The 19442-nt window shown below is 38.6% G+C and overlaps 1 protein-coding gene across 11 annotated transcripts in view; it reads right to left on the reverse strand.

Moving 5' to 3' along the window:
* ATG13 (autophagy related 13) overlaps positions 1-19442 on the reverse strand; it is a 23652-nt gene continuing 4210 nt past the window's right edge. The window contains exons 2-19 of one of the 11 annotated variants that reach the window (XM_079951571.1): positions 18804-18904; positions 17946-18027; positions 17138-17218; positions 16346-16465; positions 15586-15632; positions 14196-14336; positions 13432-13472; positions 12925-13021; positions 12536-12634; positions 11198-11285; positions 9538-9636; positions 7735-7818; positions 7064-7203; positions 4540-4657; positions 4147-4224; positions 3851-3967; positions 2949-3077; positions 1-1742 (exon numbers count right to left, since the gene is read on the reverse strand). In XM_079951571.1, coding sequence (XP_079807697.1) covers positions 1665-1742; positions 2949-3077; positions 3851-3967; positions 4147-4224; positions 4540-4657; positions 7064-7203; positions 7735-7818; positions 9538-9636; positions 11198-11285; positions 12536-12634; positions 12925-13021; positions 13432-13472; positions 14196-14336; positions 15586-15632; positions 16346-16465; positions 17138-17218; positions 17946-18027; positions 18804-18895 — 1731 coding nt within the window. In that variant the 5' untranslated portion in view covers positions 18896-18904 and the 3' untranslated portion in view covers positions 1-1664. Of the gene's footprint in view, positions 1743-2948; positions 3078-3850; positions 3968-4146; positions 4225-4539; positions 4658-7063; positions 7204-7734; positions 7846-9537; positions 9637-11197; positions 11286-12535; positions 12635-12924; positions 13022-13431; positions 13473-14195; positions 14337-15585; positions 15633-16345; positions 16466-17137; positions 17219-17945; positions 18028-18803; positions 18905-19442 lie in introns of those variants that run through there. The other 10 variants (XM_079951567.1, XM_079951570.1, XM_079951574.1 and 7 more) reach the window with 10 other exon arrangements.

A 19442-nucleotide genomic window follows, 5' to 3' on the forward strand; every position in this document is an offset into this window, starting at 1 on the left:
TTAACATCTCATTACTTTAATCAGGAAACCATAAATGGTCCTTCATGTCCACAGTCATAAGAAATAGTTTATAAGATAACAGGTTGCAGGGAATGGTCTTCGGCATTTTACAGTACAATCCTAAGCATGTTTCCTCAGAATCAGAGTTTAATGGGATTTACTCGCAAGAAAGTTTGCACAGGATTGCAGTCTCAGCCTGGTTTCTAATGAAAAGGAAGAAAGAAGTTGTGCCCAGAGTCTAACTTATCCCTGAGCTGATGCTTAGTATTGTTTTTCCTTCCCCATATTTGGTGAAGAACAGAGCAGGCAGATCAAACACATAGCAATGTCAGCCAATCACACTGCTTAATGGCTAAGTCATTACAAAAATAAACTTTTAGCCAATCAAAACCCCATCAATTAAAACAAGTACCACAAACTTCTTTAAAATGTGCTTGTCTGAAAAAACTACTTTCTAACTAAGTGCAGATCACAGCGAATGTATAAGCCTGTCAGAGACAATCATTTTAGAAACTTTCTACCAGTGCACTGCATCAACATGTGCATTTTTATTTATGACATCCACAGACCCAACAGGGCAGAATGGAAATCGAGTCACCAGAAGAGATCACTTTGAAAGCATAACCATGTCTGTTTCTGAAAATAAGTATTATAGTTTACCCTGCAAACGGGAGCGGGGGGAAATGACAGCTGTTTGGAACAACATACTTGCAGTGACAAAGGACAAAGCAGCCTATATGGCTACTTTACAAAGTGAAAGCATCCACATACATTTTTTTTAAATATAGGTTTCCTTTAGAGTAATAAATATTTCTTATTTTATGATAGAGCAGCAACATTTGAGGGGAATAGAGGAAATAACTTTGGACTAAAGACCCCCCCCCCAAATTAAATAACCCTAGAGAATTAGGATTCCTAATTCATATTTACAACTGCTGACTGTAAACACAGCCTACAAACTCTGGATCTTCTCCAAATGCCACAGACCATGCTTGTGGTCTTGGGGAGGCAATATATTGACACACCGTGTTGGCAGGTAATATGCAAAAAACAATTCTTTTAGCGTCTGTGGCTTACTTTGAAACTGCACTAGACAATCAGGTCAGGCCCCTCAATTCTTGTTTCCACACAGATGTGCAACATTGTGTTTGCTTTGTTTAGGGCACCACTGGTGAAAAACGGCGCCTTGCCCTTAGGTTTTAGCTGCACTTGCTGAAGGCAAGCCAGTGTTTGAACCACGCTAGCAGAATCTACAGTGCTCACAAGACAGTTACATTTAGTTATTTCTGCTTGGCGTTACTGTAGATGCAGGGAAAAAGACTGTCCCCAGAAAACCAGATTGTAGAGCCCTGTTGAGGGAGGAAGAAGCATCGGTGTCTCTCAACACATGAGAAAACGGAAGAAGAACAGGCCTTGATCTTGTTTCCTAATGCACTGTATTCAATACGAACCTCCCACGGGTAGGAAAGCAAGTCACACCCTTCCCAAGGACTAGTTCAAAGAGATACAGAGCACTGTTTCTGCACCTGACAGAGCAAAGCAATAGTGCCTACGAAATTGGGGGATGGGGACAGTACAAGACACTAAGGGAAGAAAGGCAGAATGCATGGGCTTCCTTTTCCAGGGTGTCTAAAAAGTTCAATGCTGCTGTAGAATAAGCCGTTTTACTGTAAGGTCTCTACAAAGGCATCAAATTCTTTGACATTTTTCTCATGGACAGCCAGTTTATCTGGTAGAGAATCCTGTGAAGACAAAGAAAAATTATCAGTAGCTACTTTAGCCAGTTCTTTTTTTTTAACATAATACACAGCAGGTGTGGGGGCCCTCCAGATGTTGTTGAACTCCAACTCCCATCAGCACCAGCCAACATGGTCAATGGTAAGGGATGGGGGGTAAAAGAGGTAGTTCAAAAAACATAAAACAGAAGAGCAGAGTAAGGCATAATTAATAATAATAATGCCTTATCTGAAGACAGATTTGATTCAATAGATTCAGCACAACATTACTATCAAACTATGAAATGCTCTCAAGATCTCCCATCCTGTATGCACAGCTACCCGGGAAAGGAGTAAACAGCATCTATCCAAGTCCATGGCTTGTTTATAGGTGTGAGATGCATGAGATTGTGACCTCTGAAATTTGCTGGAACAGCTTTAGCACAATTACACTTGTCAGCCTGCTGCTAACAGATGGCAACTTGCAGGGATTTTCTTTAAAAACCTTTTATACATTTTACAGAGTTTCAGAGGCAAAAACAAACATGTCATTAACCATGAAGAGCACATGATCTATAATAAAGCAGAGAAAACAAAAGGGAGGGAGAGAAGAGTGTGAGCAAATGCAGTCAGACTTGCTTGGCTACAGTTGGGAATGAAGACTGAAGAGTTAAGACAAAGACCTCATGGGAAAGATATGCTCAAGGGGCAGGGCGAGCACTGTGCTTAAGGAATCAGTTCTGCACATAGGAGAAAATATGAAGTTGTGACTGAGTGCAGGATACTGTCTGAGGGAGCTACGGATAGTACAATTCTGAGGATGTAGGGAAGCAGGGAAATGAGAAGCAGTGTCAGAAAACACCTTAGATGATCTTGTAACAACATATTTATGTGGTACTTCAAAATGTTACTTCTTCATATACTGTGCTTTATCTCAAGGAACCCTACAAAAACCCTGTAAGGCATGTCAAAATGATTATTCCAATACATTGTGTGGGTGGTCACTGGGGCGGTCTAAGGTGATGAGAAAGTGGCCTGCCTAAGGCCATGTATTTTTATAGCACTTACAAAAGATTTGAACATGGCGCTTTGGCACTTTTGAGTTCACAGCACAATTATCTAACACATTAAATAATGAATGACCTGTTTGATCAGTCCTCTCAAATAAGGCATATTTGGTTTATGTAAGGCAGGGAGCAATGTCCCTCAAACTGAAATCCCATTTTTGCATACCAGATCTTCTGCCATGGACTGAGCCCCAATGTCAATGGAGAGGCTGCTGAGCTGAGGAGGATTCTGAAATTCACGGTAGAATGTTCCAAGGTCTATTGGGAGAATGTCATCCTTAGAAAATGCCGGTTTCTAGAATTAAATGGACAAATATCAGTCAGCTGTACATTGACAACACAACAACGCTCTGTTCAATCATCATGTGATAATGTATTTAACCACTATCAATGAAATGCATTCCATTGTTTCACCCAACAACAGCACAATGTACGGCATATAGTAGAACATGTTTTCATCTTTCTATCAAAACTGGTCATATGGCTATTCTCTGGACTGCAGGTGAACCTTTAGTTTGTAGTGTGTGATGTTATATTGCTTTTACTATTTTTGTTGGGAGCCGCCCAGAGTGGCTGGGGCAGCCCAGTCAAATGGGCGGCATATAAATAATAAATTATTATTATAACCTGTGTTGTAGACCACCTTCTTAGATGCTGCTCTTTGCTCATGTCACCCCATAATCTGAGTGATGTAGAGAATTTGCTGAGATTGATTTGGGGTGACAGTTTGTAAAAAGGGCCACTTTTGGACAGAAGGCTGCATCAAATAGCCTTTGAGTTCTAGTTCTATGAGTAAAACTCATCATGGGTTCTTAAGAATAAAAGTTTCAGGTCTCTCAAAAGGGTCCAGTATGCTGGAATTCCTGCAAGCTCAGTCCTTCAATATTTTGGGAGGCCACATCAGTACACTTCTGCTTTTTAATGAAATAATATTCAGAGCCATTTGCCCCACATTGGTTCTGTGAAGATGCCTTTTCCCAAGGAATTTCATATATTTTAGCATTTCAGTTCTGCTTCAGACATCGAGGCGAAGGATGTATGTGTATGTAAGGGGCTGCATCAACTTACAAAATCAACCATAACAAAATCGTCATGGATGTTCCCATTGCTGCTGCCACTGGAGCCCACTGAGTGTAGGCTGCCCTGAAGGGGAGACTCTATTTCTGGAGAGTCAGGAGGATTCACCTGTTGAAGAGATCCAAGTGTCAGACCAACATACCCAAACACTGGCATGAGGGAATTAAATGGATGCTAAAAGTTACGTTTTTCAGTCAGAAAACACAAGCATGCTAATGGCAGAGTTAGGAAATTCAGACCCACTCAAATCTGAGAAGGCAGGACTGAGCAAGACTGGCATTTCTTACCATGGGGTCATTATCTTCTGGCTCAATGTTCTTGGGAGCAAACATAGCAAAAGGAATGTCCAAACTGGCCATGGTCACCTAGAAAGGATCAAAAGACAGAATCCCAAATGTTCAGTCAAATGCCGCTCCTCTTACCCAGCATGCAACACAGCACTGTGAATCTTCAAACTATGATCAACTAATGTTCAAAAAAGAAAGAAATAGAAAGGCTGCTGTTGTTTTCTGCCTCCTGTGTCTTGAGAGGATATTCCTTGTGTTTTTTCTTTCCTAAAGAACAGCACATCATAGAATTTCGGAGCTGGAAAAGACCTTGTCCAACCCCTTGCTCAATGCAAGACTTGCAACCACCATATTTCTGACACAAAGTCTCCAAGAGCAATGAACTTAAATTACCTGGTTGATAGGTTTATTGACAAAGGCTCCCACCTTCCGCACAAATATTGTCTCCCAGAGATCATGTGGGGACCCACTCTTTCCTTCACTGCTGTTAGATACAGTTTCTGTGTCCTCACTGAGAGAGAAAAGAGAAGGGGTATTAATTGATTTCCTTTTGTTTTTCTTGCTCTGCACGAGCTCTGGAATGAAGCACTGGTACATGAGAGTGTATTATTTGTTTACCCATATGTTGTACTGCAGGTACAAAAGGCAGTATTCTACACACAAAGGACAATGCATAATGTGTAAAAAGTATCAGCAAAGTTCATGGTGAATCAAAGTTATCTCAGTAGTCATCCCAAATAAAACTGAAAAGGCCCTCTCCTGGGTACCCACTTGCTGTATTTCAGATAGTGGTGAAGATGGAGGTCCCAAAGGAAGGTCTCCAAAGTGGAGTAGAAATCCTGGACAGACTCATTTGCAGGGTGTGTGTGTCTTAACATATTGTGGTCCCAAGATTTTAAATATCTAAGCCAACACTTTGAATTGAGCCCGAGAACAAACTGGTAACCAGTGAAGTTGGTGGAGGATTTGTGTAATACAATTTGAACAGAACCCTCCCAGCCACATTCTGGATAAAAGACTACAAAACTATTCCCACAGAATATTTCACTACTCTTTTCCTTAATGGATTTTGTTTTATTAATATTTTCATGGGTATCTCCCCACTTCAAGTTGTGATTTGAATGTTGAATTAATATCCACACTATAAATGTCTTCAAAAGGCAATGTCATTCCAGGCCTTTACAGGCTCCTGATCATATCCCTCATGGATACAGGTACAGGTGTGGAGAGGGAGATTACAGCCATATGAACAGGGGCACTACCCAGAGATTATGGAATACGCGTGAACAAGCCTAGACCAAATAGTGCCCCCTACACCTGTTCAGCTTTTGAAAGCCTTATTTGTTATTGCATTTGTATCCCATTTCATGACTTTGAGGTGTAGGATGCATGGATGATTTATTCCTGTCAAATATGGTGATTAATTGGCACATGTGGATCTGTCAATCTGTATATATTGATATCACACATAAACATAAAAAACACTAAATTGGCTTCTTCTAAGCTTGTGGGAGCTTCCTAACATTAATTGAAATGTACTAACATCAAGAAATTGAACTGTACAGAAGTGCTGGCTGGACCAGTATTAAATAGTGTTACAGCTTTACAAGTGAGGATGAAGTGTTTGCATGTTTATTTAAGGGAACAGACAGTGGGCAATTTGAGACTAGCATCCCAGGCGCTTGTCTAAATTACATCCTCAGGAAAAATAGAAATGTTAAGTTTGTCAAATGATGGGAAGTCTTGCTTCTACACATGACTCTGGCTAAACCATTTTAAGCTGAGACGTTCCTTCATCACCCTAGAATGTTCAGTTCACATTGAGTTCATGAGACATTGCATCCTGACCTGTTCTTAGTGCTTGGTTGACCACATCTACGGATGAATGCTATATATTAATCACTAGTAATAGTTTAACAAGGAGGTTTTCATGCCTGTCCAATTCTGTGTTCCCTTTCCCAGCCTTTGGTCTATTGATGATTGATGCCTGTGTGCAAACCTTGTATTGTATTTGTGTTAACCAATCAGCAACAAGCACATATGTGGCAATGCTGTAATATTCAATAAAAGGGACTCTGTGAGACATGCTCGGCAGATGCCTCCCATATGTCACTTGTCACTCGTCTGTCGTTTATTTCAACCCAACAGTCAAAGCTACCAGTATTAAACTGCAAATGTCAGTGTTGGTAGTGTCCTCAACTCTAAAGGGCAAGGTTTGTGCTTAACCCTAACAGAAGCTCAGCAGGAATTGGTGTTTGGGGTATTCTTGTTAGAAGCTACAACTATGCTTTAGTACCTGCATTCAGTCATTTTACAGAAATGAAACCAAAACTACTTTATTATTACTAATGAAGAGTCTAGTATGTGGAACTAATGAAATGTCACAAGGTGGAAATAGTGGCATTAAAAGTAGCTGGATCAGACAGATGTAGATCTTACCAAGAGTACAGCTCCAGTTCTTACATTTTTAGCTGCTACTGAAATTTGTAAAGTTTCCAAAGTCCAAAACAATGCTGAACTTTAGGTGCTGATCCATCAAGAATAGTGAAAGTTACTGTAATTACTGAATACTAAATAACTGAACTAAATAATGCTGATTTTATGTGTGTAGATGCATTTTACTATGAAAACATTCTATCAACAGCTGTTGGATTTGGAAAATTACTGTCCTATCTTCCTACAGGGCTATAGTTACTACAAATGTAGGAGAACCCTACTTACACATGCTGTCTCTGCACTTTCACTTTGGGGAGAAAGAAAGGGAGGAAAAAGAATCTGAATTAGGGAAAGTTAAAATCCTCTAACGATCTTCCTAACTGCCTCTTTCCAGAAAGCTGCTTATAGCCTAGCAAATGAATTATTATTTTAAAAACTTGTAGTAAGACTATGAATCACCATGAAGAGATGGAAAACTTACCTGCTAGCCGGAGTAACTGCAGAGTAGTGACCCCCATCCAAAGGGGTGCATGTGGCCATTCTCTCATGATCAGCCTGAGTGCCATGAACTGGTTGGCTAGGAATCAAGGGCACTCCTCCATCCTTCCCTGGAACCATCAACTGGAGGAGAAAGGGATAAGAAAATTAGGTATTTTAGTATTCATTTAAAAAAGATCTAGGCTCTTTTATTTTCAAGTGTATGGTTGCCTGACTCTCAATGATAGGTAGCTGACAGCTGGTTACATGTTATACTCATGATATGAGAAACAGCCTGGTTCTGCCTGAAGGCTTCCTACCAACAGGTAAAGAGAGCTGGAGAGGATCTCAGTCACTTACAATGAAGTTAAGACAGGGAGCACCAGAAGAAATTATCAACTAAGAAGAGTGATAACCAGACACGAGAAAGAAAGCTGGGCACTGGCCCCACATTCCCAGCACTTGACTAGGATATCCTCCAGTTTTCTTTGCTTTATGGCAGAAAGCCTTCAAATTTCTTAACAGGCAAAGCAAGGCTGCTTCTTATGTTGCTCAGCTCTGTCTGTACCCTACAAGTAAAATAATGGGGTAAGAATGGATAGAGAAATATGTCAACAGTTAAGGAACAGAGTTAGCTATGAGACATATAAAATGGTCTCAAACCTCTAAGAATACCTGGTGAGGATGTGCAGCACTCAAGCCGCCAGCAAAGACTACTGGGTAGGCCAGGTCAGCTGATCCAACTCCCAGGGCTGTAGGCTGATAAGAAAGACGAGAGCTGGAGAGCTAAGAAATGAGAGGGGGAAAGGGAAAGGGAGAGAAAGGGAAAACCCCACACAGTCTGAATAATTTTCAGAATTACTGGAAAAGGCCAGGAAAAGAAATCAGATTTGCAGAATAAAATACTAGGCTGGAACTGAGGTAGTCTGAGCCACATGCACACACAAAACCAAACTAAACCAAACCAATCCTAAACATCTTTACTTAAAAGAAAAAGTTGCCACCAATTTCAATGGAACTTATTTTCAAGTTGTGTTTAGGATTACCAGGGACCACTCTCAAGCCTGGATTTTGCTTTAAAATGATGCTCAACACCTACAAATGATGGAGATGACATTCATATAGGACTGAGAGGATAGTATGAAGTATGTTGACCAATAACATGCTGGACAAGAGAGCAATTACTTAAAAGCTGTGTTTATTATTTGTTTTCTATGAGGGTTTTTTAAATGACTGTTCTGTGTTTTATTGAAATGTTTTATATATTATTGTTATATGCTACTTCAACTTCCTATTGATTTTCACTGCCTTTATTAATAAATGCTACAGAAGAAGCCTGGAAAACCATTGCTCTGACAGCAGACTCTAACTGTGGATATAGGTTCATTGTCAAACAAATCATGTGACCAACTGCATGCCTCTCTTTGACTCCCACACCAAAAAGGGCAAAGCCCAAACATAAAGCTTCACATTCTGCATCTCAGTTATAGAGGCAAAAGTTTCCCTAGCAGGTATTTTATAGTCCTCAATGTGAAAGTCCACCTCATAGGCCAAACCTTCTTCTGCTTAATATTTTAAAAATCTTTAAATTGTATATATAACCTAATAAACAATATCATTAAAACAATAATACTACATCAAACTCTTAAAAGAACAGTTGTGTAAAAGCATATAAAACAAATGAAAACAGGATTTCAGGGAATTCAAACAAATAAAAACAGGACTGTTTTCAAAATGACTCAGGTAACATTAAAAAATAGAATCTATTGGTATCACACCCCCAAAGCACAGTCTGAAACAGCTACAGAAAAACATTGGACAACAAAATATTAAATTCCTCACTGGGCTATCGGAAAGCTCTGGAAAAGAAACAGAAGAAATGCCTATGTGGAATACTGAGCTCACAGTAATTAATTAATGTGCTCCAAAAGCCAATGTCTAAGGCCAACTGTAACAAAATTAATCCACTAGAATAAAACTGACTCCTGAGGTACAATAACTGCTTCAGCCCTTTATAATGGTGACAATAAACTTTTGATTTCTTCAGAGGTGAAAAATACTGTTTATTTCCTGTCCCCTGGTCAACTCAAGAAAACACACAGCAATTTCCAGAAAACTCTATTCCATGAAGCGATCAGTATTCTACGATTGCTCTATAAAGTTTGCCCTGTAGTCTAAACTACATATTTTCATTGCTTCTTTGCAAATTTCCTGTTCAGCAATAAAGACAATAAATTTATAACTTCAGAGATGTTTGATTCATTTTCTTTTCTAAAAGGTAGTCAGTAACTGAACAGATTTTGCAAACCTCTAAGCACATTAAACTCAAATGCATGTTTCATTTTAGGCTAACCAGCCTAAAGAGCCAAATCTAAGGAAAATGATTTACTAGTTAGTGAAAAAATACTTTTGTCATGCACCTTCTTTATTTTAAAGGTGTTGTCAGGCCAAACATATTTTTTTCTACTATGAACTCACTTGATGTGAAAAGGTCAGCCCCATCAAAGGGCCCTTCAATGTATCCGTCACGACAGGAGGAGGGGTCTGAAAATGTGCTTTAGTGACAGTAAATACACACTGAACACAGACACACAAAAGGAAAAGAAAGAAAAAGACTTCAGAAAGAAAAACTGAAAAGAGTTGGATGAAGTGAATGTTGGTGAGGACTGTGGCTACAGCTATGAGAAACATTCATACATGTCAAAGAGCTGCAGAATTACAGGGAAATAAAGGGTTTAAAATGTCAGGAAACTGTTGTCCGCTTTTTTAAAAAAGTGTTCCTAGTTGTAGTCTTTATCAATGAATTCACTGCTGATCATATATATCCAACAGCCTGAAACTCTCTTCTAAAGTCAGATGTTGTAGGACTTTTATTGATCATCTTAACAACTAGGCGTGAATAGCTGTTGGTGACAACTGAGCAAAGGGGGAGCTATATAAAGTGGAGATCAGTCTAAGTCCTCATGCATCTCAGTGATCAAAGCAATCTCTAGTTGCACTAGGCTTGAAGGTTCAATACAAACAGTAAGACAATAGGCTTTGTCAAACACTGTTTTTTTTTTTAAAAAAGATACCTCACCCTGTTACAGAGCAGCTGAACACAAACCCTAGCAAGAACAGAGAAAAAGCCTTGAGCCACAAACTCATCAGCTGTGCTGGCTGTCAAAGTCAGAAGCCATGTGTCTTCAGACTAGAGTTTGATTGAGACAACTGAAGTAATAGATTCAGAACCTTTTATAGGAACATGTTTCTTTTGTGATATTTGACTGGGCAACCAGGAGAGCTCCTAAGCATAAGGCAAAAATCTTTAGAGTGCCCCAAAACATACATAAATTGGAACTGGACACTTTGATCCAGGAAAACAGGGGTGAAGCAGAAGGCTGTGCCCAACCCACAGCTGCCTGTAGAGCATGCCCTCATCCTCTAGCCTGAAGTTAAGATATGATCCTCAGCAGTTTCCTAGGATTATGTGCACCACAAGTGTTACATGCCTTCTCCTTCCCTAACAACATCTGTTTACATATCTTCTCTTCTAGAAATGCAATCAGAAACTCATTTCCACACCAGGTTTGCCCTAGTGAAGGAGATTCGAAAACTAAACCTTCAACACCAACTGCACAGCTCCAAAGGCTCTTTGCCAGTCTTTTAAATCTATGGAATACATCGGCCAGAGTATGCAAAGTTTTAAAAGGAAAAGAGAAGAGAAAAGTGACCCAATCTTTAAGTATTTTACACTTGCCAGGTATAGAGAAAGGTTTTTAAATTGCAGCAGGATGGAAACAGGTGAATACTATGCAATCAACAGATTGTCAGCAAAACTGATTCAGAACTTAAACTGTACTCTGTGCAATCAAGTGTGACCAATACCACATTGTTTTATCTATAAAGAGACAGAATTTTTGTATGCACAAGGAAACTTATCATTAGGCACAGATGTAGTAAACTATCATTTAGTTTTCAGTAACCTTCATTTTTGTATTTGTCTAACAATCTGTAATATTCAATTTCTTAAAACGTTAACTAAAAATACAAGTGCCTGTAAACTAAAACGTGCCTTGTTGGCAAACATGACAGTACACCTAGCTGCCTGAAAGAGGCATGTTGGAAAACATACAATGGTCTCTGAAAAATTGTTTACCTGTGATGGTGGAGAAGTAGAAAAAGAGGTGGTGCAGGCTTCTTGAGAATCTTCCACTGATGGGTATGCATTTTCCTCACCAGCTGTTCTGTAACAGAAGGAGGAGATAAACTTCAAAATGGGAATGTTCAATAAAACGCAAGATTTAAAGTACATACAGAGACAGACATTGTAGACAGACCCAGAACATCTGAGTGGAGTTGAAAGGAGAATTATGAAGGAGCTCTAACTCTTTCCTTATCGGGGTTTAAATAAATGCTACTAGAGTGGATTAAGTCTGGATTTTATTTGTCCAGGAGAAGTATGAAACATTATTCACCTATCTGCCTTTTAGTTTTTGTTAGGAAGATTCTTCCTGATAAATGTTACCTATGCTACCAGCTGTAGAACATAGCTGTCAACATTTCCCTTTTTTAAAGGGAAATTCCCTTATTCCGAATAGGATCCCTCACAAGAAAAGGGAAATGTTGACAGCTATGCTGTAGAGATGTACAAAATGTAGCTTCAAAGCCAGTTTAAAGCACCTTATCATTGCTTTTGGTCTGACTGCAAAGGAAATGTTTATAAAATAAAACCTTTTACTAAAAGAACCCTTTGATTTTTATGACCACATGTTATGTATGCTTCAGTTGAGATTCCTGCACTGCAGAGGGTTGGACTAGAGGACCCTTCAAACTCTAAAATTCTATGATTCTTTGTCAAAATATTATACATTGCAATGGGTTGGCTCTAGGCATCCCATAAGTGGAATTCCACTTCCAAGATGCTTCCGCTGGACAAGGAGGGGGTAGCTATTCATCAGTTCCTAGTTTCACTGCTCCTGAGGGTTGCAAAAAGTGAGGGAGATGGCATACTTCCAGTCCCTCTTCCTCCAGCAGAAGCATCTGCTGGTAAACATTCCCTTTCACAAATTAAAGTAGATCCAGTATTTGAAAACTATATGAAATAATGAACCACGGATGCTTTTGAATGCTGACACTTGAGTGTACAAACACTAAAATCAATGCTTGCAATGCACTGTGTTAGCTTTCTTCTGCAACTCATTTCACTTAGCAGTTAAGAGTTTTCACTCTGCATTGTATTTTTTTCTGAATATATACTAATGATGCAAACGAGAATTCATGTGAACCACTGTCTACATGAACTGGAGAGAGTCTGAAAGTCTAAGAACCCTCTAGACCATATGCCATTCACCCACTTCTTATAGAATAGAAAATGCAGGGTTTTCCATTTCATGTAAGGACTTTTTCTTTTCTCCACCCAGCAGTGCATGATGTAGAGGCTCTGTATTTGGGAAGAACTGCCTTCACCTATGATCTGTGATTTGCATTTCCTCACCTGTAATTGCAGGGATGCATGGGTGAGGAGCTGGGGTAGGGACGGTCCACAAAGTGATCAATGATAATCCCCATGATAGGTGGGGTCCTCTCAAACTGCCTGCAATGCAACAAGCAAATGGTGTTATTCATAAGACTGTGTTCTCTTCTCTGCTGCAACCCCAGTTCTGACAGCTAGACTGCTCTTCTGCATCAGTTAATGGGAAGCACAGCATCCCCACAATTCAACCCTGCAACTCCACACATGAACAAGGAAATTGGTGTACAGGAGCATGACTCAGGGCTACCAAACAATATCACTCCACAAAATCTGAGAAGCCCAGGATTTTGGGCTTCAGAAATGGAAAGTGTCCTGGAAAATGTGGATTAGTTTGACTCTCATGCTCTCACCTGGTAGACATGAAAGCTAGGTTGATTCTGTAGGCACAGGACAAAGTGATGGTGCCTAATGGAGTACCCACTGTCCCAACACGGACGGTCTGAAATCCTATGGAAATAGAAGAAAAATTACCAATAATAAGAAGAATAATAAGAATTTAATAGTCAGCATTAAAGATAAAGATTGATTTGCCATTTCTCTGTTGCTGAATGACAGTTTATGTCATTCTGCTAGCAACAAAGGGATAGCAATATGCTCTCCTGCCATATCCCTTACTGAAGGCATACCTCTTCCTAATAAATCTCTCAGCATCTTTTTAAAAAAATTTATTTTACTAATTGTGCTAGTCCATGTAGGGACAGATGCACGTGCTGCTGATAAATGTTATATTGCTATTATTGACCTCCAGTAAGGGACTCTCCTAATTTCCCCTACATCCAAAATCCATCATGTTACTGGTATATAGTAATTGGTTTTTTTTTAAGTCTTCAGCTAGTTTGTTCATTGCCAAACCATACCTTCTCCCAAGCCACTCAGCTGAACTTCTCCGAAGTATATCCTATGAGAGAGAGAGAGAGCACATTAAATATAGTCTACTAGGTAGTATAAAGTCAGGTGCACTAAGTGTTTATCATTGAGCTGGGTCTTCTGATTTACAAAGTACTTTACAAGATTAAGATTCTTTACCTATACAATATTTATCTGAGTATTATTGCCTTTTACTCATGAGTACATTGTTGTTAGCCGCCCTGAGCCCGGCTTCGGCTGGGGAGGGCGGGATATAAATAAAATATTATTATTATTATTATTATTATTATTATTATTATTATTAACTGGGACTGAAAGACAGCAGTTTGTCCAATGCCGTCATCCAGTAAATTCATGGCTGAGCTGGAAATCTGAACCCACAGCTCATATTCCATTCACTGGTCATCAGATGAACCAGAAGTACCATTGCAAGACCCAATTCAGGCTTGCCTTTTCTATTTAAAAAGGATCCCCCCTCACCTGCCAAACCTTTAGCAGTTCGAAAACTTTCTACCAGACATGTTCTAAGACAAAGATGGGAGAAAAAAGTTCTGTTTTAACTAAGGATCCTTTTAAAGGAAACAACTGAGGAAGCAAGTTGGCTTTTAAAGGGAAAGATATTCTAAGAATATGGAGAAGCTAAAGAAAAATAATGAAGTGTTGATCAAGAATTGCAAAATACCATAGGAAAAAATAAGTGGGAAAAGTGCATAAGAGCCAATAGTTCTATTGTTTCTATTTCAATATTTATTACCTGTACAATATTACATATTCATGACCTTGTTTCCTAGAGAGTCTGTAGGCAGGAGTCACCCTTGTTATAGCAAGTAAAGACTTCAGTAATAGAGACAGTCTGTTGTACACAGTGTAGGAAACTTTGATTTCTTTATCACACCTAAAAAGCACACAGAAATGAGTTAGTCCAATATTCTCAATGAAGTGACACAAAGTACACTAATACAAGCTAGAGACAGTGACATTTGTGGTCTACTTTAGATTTAGCCATGTAAAATAGAAGCAATTGAGATTACAACCTGCCCTCAGAAACACAATCTATTCATATAGCTTATGCAATTTGTTCCCAAAGAATATTTATCTAATTGCAAAAAAGTATTTGCAGAAGTTACAAATAATCTTGTACTAGAATTAATCACTGTTAAGTTTTTGAGCATTTTGTAGCTTATTTTCTTATATAGCTTGTAGATACCTATATAATTATCTTGCATAATTCTTATTTCTAATCAATTAGAAATCCTTGTACTTCAGCACCTAGCCAAAAAGATACACATGACTTTAAATACTGAGCAGGTATGTTCTGTGAAAAGACACTTGAATTTCTCAGCTAACAGATACCAAGAGTTCTCTCTTACTTGAATGATAAATGTCATAAAAGTCCCTTTGCAATTTTTCTAGTCTAGGAGACAAGTAAAAGCTACGAAGCAGCAGATGCTTGTGGCTAATTATGTTTGCCTGATGCAGAATTAAAAAAAAAAATCAGAACTAAACTGCTGACTCACTGTAGATAATTTAACTCCAATGTCTTCTACAACACTGTTAAATCAAAACAGCCATTTAAATCATGGGTCAATAGGAGGATTTATTTTAGAGCTTTCTGCCATCTAATAATAACTGCCCTTTTAGATCCAGGGCGAATTGATTTAAATTAGTCATTTAAAATCACCAACAACCAAAACAACCAACAGAAAACAACCTAATTTAACTCAACTTTCCTATTTCGTAATTGATGCATTTCCTAAACCTGAGTGCACACAGAGTGGTTGCTATTACCATTTAACCATATTGGCTTGCAGCTATAAGTCACTGAAGATAATCCAAACCTCACATGGTTTTAGCTCTACCCTGTTATATCTGCTTCAAGGCAAGTGGGGAAACTGTGAACATGACTAAGAACATAAGAAGAGTCCTGCTGTATCAGACCAAATAACTATTTAGTTGAGTATTCTGTTTCCCACAGTGGCCAACCAAATGCATATGGGAAGCCCACAAACAGAACATGAGTGCAACAGCCCTCTCCCATTGTTGTTTCCCAGCAACTAGTATTCAGATGAAGTCCTGTGCCCTTATGCACTCAGTCAGCCAAGGAATATCTGCTTATTGGACAAGAATCAGCAACACACACTTACTTTTCATTCATTTCCAAACACCAAATTTCCAACTCCATGGAATCCCCCTGCAGTGGAAAAAGGAATGTTTAAATAACATCTTTGTGAGATGCTCAATGAATGGGAAAAACCTGCAAAATAAGTTTATCATCATATGAATAATCTTTTTTTATCTTACTGTGGTTCCTTTGGAAGTTGAATGGAGACACAAAATTCAAAATACTTCATGTAATAATGAATTTGTAGCTATGGTTTGCTCCTTCTGATTCCTAAGATTAAAGATTTGTATATAAAAACAGAAGCACCTTTCCCCACTTGTGAGATGCGCTCAGCTTCCTTTTGACTTCAAATGACAAATATACTTACAAATGGCCTCAACAGTTTGGCCCCAGCCCACATGCTTCTGGTGGGCTGTTTGTTGAAAGCAGTTTGTTTGCTTGTTTAAAACTCAACCCTATATGTGGTAACCATCATACAGTTCATGTTTTATTTTTCTAATGATGATTATTTTAAAAACAGATACTGTATTTAGGCTGAAAAACTATTTTGGATAGTTAGGGTGCCTCTACACAACCCTCTATAAAGATTGTGACAACAACATAGTAACTGCAGTTTATGACCTAGGGTGGCTCTTTTTTATGTATAGACTCTCCTTAACAGTGTCAGTAGTGGTGCGCTAAAAAACGCTTGCAATAGATATCATGTGTATAGTATGAAGACATTGCTGACATGAGCCTTAAAGCATGAAGATGGCAGAAGTATAGTTTTGCTTAGGCTTTACCTCAGAGGTTTTGAGAGAGATTTCCACACACATTGACCGCCCAACAGCAGGCAGCTGTCCTGCCAAGGCTTTTTTTGCTTCATGGGTAACTTCTGGGATATCTTTGATTGCCAAGTTGAACTGCAAAATTAAGAGAGTTGATTTTACTTTTGAGGAACTTATTTGAGAAATCTACCATGTATCACACAACAGGAATGTATGTATTGGAACTTACAACTTACTGTATTTACTCAAATGTAATGCACACCTTTTTTTGCCAAATTTCATCACAAAAATTAGTGTGCGCATTAGATTTGATACATTCGCAAGCAAATACTTTTTTGGTTTCCAGGTTTTGAAATTTGAGGTACACATTAGATTCGTATAAATATGACAACAGGACAAAATATTCTCTGCTGTCACACACTGATGATTACTAATAACAGTCTTGCTTTACTTTTTTTTTGTAAAGCAGATAATATCATCACAAAAATTTCCCAGCTCCTTCCTTGTTCTCTCTATTTACAGTTACTCTCTTGAGAGCTTTTATCAGAGCCACAGATGAAAAGCAATTAAGAGAAATCTACCCAGAATCAGCTGAGGTAGAAACTATTCAGACATATATATTATTTTTATATCCAGTACCACAAGATGCCCAAATAGTAGTTTTATGTGGTTAAAAAGAAAAGGAATGCTGTTTTAACATTTTTGCATGGTTCTATGTCTGCAGTTCTGCTTCAGTCTTTTGTTTCCTGTATCTTAACATGACACAAGTATGGGAATAATGGGATTGCTATGAGGAATATAGTTTACCCAGTCAGAGCCTGTTGGCGAGGATGATGATCGAGTACAGATTTTTTCACCAAGTCGGGCCTGGACAATCACTTGTACAGTCTGAAAGAGAAAATATGAGATTTGTGAGAAGTCAAGATTTGTTACTAAACAGGAGAGAGATGAGATGAAACACAGAAACAAAAGTAACCGCTTTCACTACTTCAGTGTTTTTGTTGGTCTTCCATGATTTTATCCTTCCCCTCTTGCTGTCGAGATCATTCACCTCTCTTGTTGGTAAAACCATACATTTCTCCTTTAATCTGTACATACGCTTTACCAGCTTGCTCTGCAACATCTATACTAATCTCAGTCAATCAGCGCAGGACAATCAATGGGTGCTATAGGATGCTGTCTATAAGCAAGGCTTTGATATCTAGATACCTCCCTTCCCTTCGCTAACCTCACCACTGTGTGGCTTCCTGCTTTGTCTACCTGGAATCCCAGTTCCAAACTCCCTTTCCTTGACTCTTAAGCATATGTGATTCAGTCCCAAGGTCTGCAGACAACTCACCTGACAGTCAAATAAGAGCTTGTCATATTCAAAAGCTGGATGACTATGGGGCTTTGTTTTGCTTTGATACTATAATCTATATTTTTAGAAATCCAAATGAAGTCAGAGATCGGCAGAAAATGTTGTTTTAAAAGGTTTTGACATTGCATCAATCAACATTATGGCACGGCAGCATGTGGCACTGCAATAAGTACAGGGAGTTTTGGTTTGTCACAGTGCAACAGGAATGTGGATTTTTTTTCTTTTTTACTTCTATTCCAAAAAACAAAAAATTACCTTCAGGGCAAAAAATTTGATGAACTTGTCCAGGTCCTTCCTGTCCTGGGAGCTGAGATCAGTGTCCATTGCATATGGAAATCTAGAATAGAACAGGCATAAATATTCCAATTTGTTACTAACAGGAGAGCTTACTATATTATTTAAACTAATCAAAGTTAATGAACTTCAGGAAACTATGGTAATCTTAAAGAGACATAAAACTAATCTTAACCTTGCTGAGATAAATTTGTGTGATTTACATTAATAAACTACTAGCCACGAAGAGAATATGCACCAGTGAAAAGTTTATGTGCATTTTCAGAATCAGCTCAGTTGTTATGGGAACTGGAGCAGGAAAAGATCACATTTCATTTAAGCTGCTGAACTTGCTAGAACTAAGTGCCAAATGAGTTTGGTCACTATATGCATTTAAAGAAGCACATTTGTACAAAGCAACGAGAGTCTACACATGGAAGTCATTCTTTGCATAAAAATTGACCTATGTAGGCAGCAGAGCAGTACTGGCAGGTGACTGACCCCCTGATGGCAGTATAGCTGATGATATTTTTATTAAGTCCTCCAATTGTGTTGCTGGAGTGGATATGTGGGCAGAGCTGGCATTTGTCATGTCTGTGAAAGTTCATGCCATAATAAATGTCTTCAAGATACCCCCAGACACTCCCCACCATCCCATCTCTCCACCATCCCAGAATGCTTCACAGGTACATTCCTTGAAACAATATAATGTTAAAATGCAATGGACTCAGCACTGGGCAAAAGTGCAAAGTACACCTGAATAATACTGTCTCTTTCTCTAAACAGGTGTGATATTTGATAAACTATTTCATTTCTTGATAAATGAACAATGATACCTACCTAGTTATCATGAAACTGTGACAGATAAAATGCAGTGTAGAACAAAAAGGGCCAACAGATTTGACCCAAGCTGTAGTTAGGAAAATTTGCATGTTTGCTTGCTGAAAATAAAGTTTTATATATCAGAATTTGACCAATATATGAATCATGAGCTGGATACAGACTAAGTCGTGCTTGAGAAGACCCACTGAAATCAATGGAACACAAATTGACTAACTTGTCCCATGAATTTGAGTGGATCATGCTAAACATCACACACTATTTTTCTCAGTGATCTACCAATGTTACTGAACACAGCTGGAGCCTTAATGTCAGAATATTTATTTTCAGCCCAGAGGATAACCAACATTATCTAAAAGGTGATATTTTTTACCTATGAGCTAGTCAGGTCAGGGAACTATTGGGTTCTAGGCTTCAGAAAGCCTTTTTGCAACTGACATCCCCATCCTCACATGAAAATCAATACACACAAACTGTAGCACTTATCAAAATTTTCATTTTTGAAGTTTTGAAGAAAAACTTCCATTATATAATGGAAATCTAACACAAATTCACATATGTGACACACCTTCTTTGTGATGGTCTATTGTATATTTCAGACATGCTTGTGCTTTACTGCATGGTGGTAATTTCCACGGG

Source organism: Podarcis cretensis, assembly GCF_951804945.1.
Source record: "Podarcis cretensis genome assembly, chromosome: 1".
In the NCBI taxonomy this organism is placed as follows: domain Eukaryota; kingdom Metazoa; phylum Chordata; class Lepidosauria; order Squamata; family Lacertidae; genus Podarcis; species Podarcis cretensis.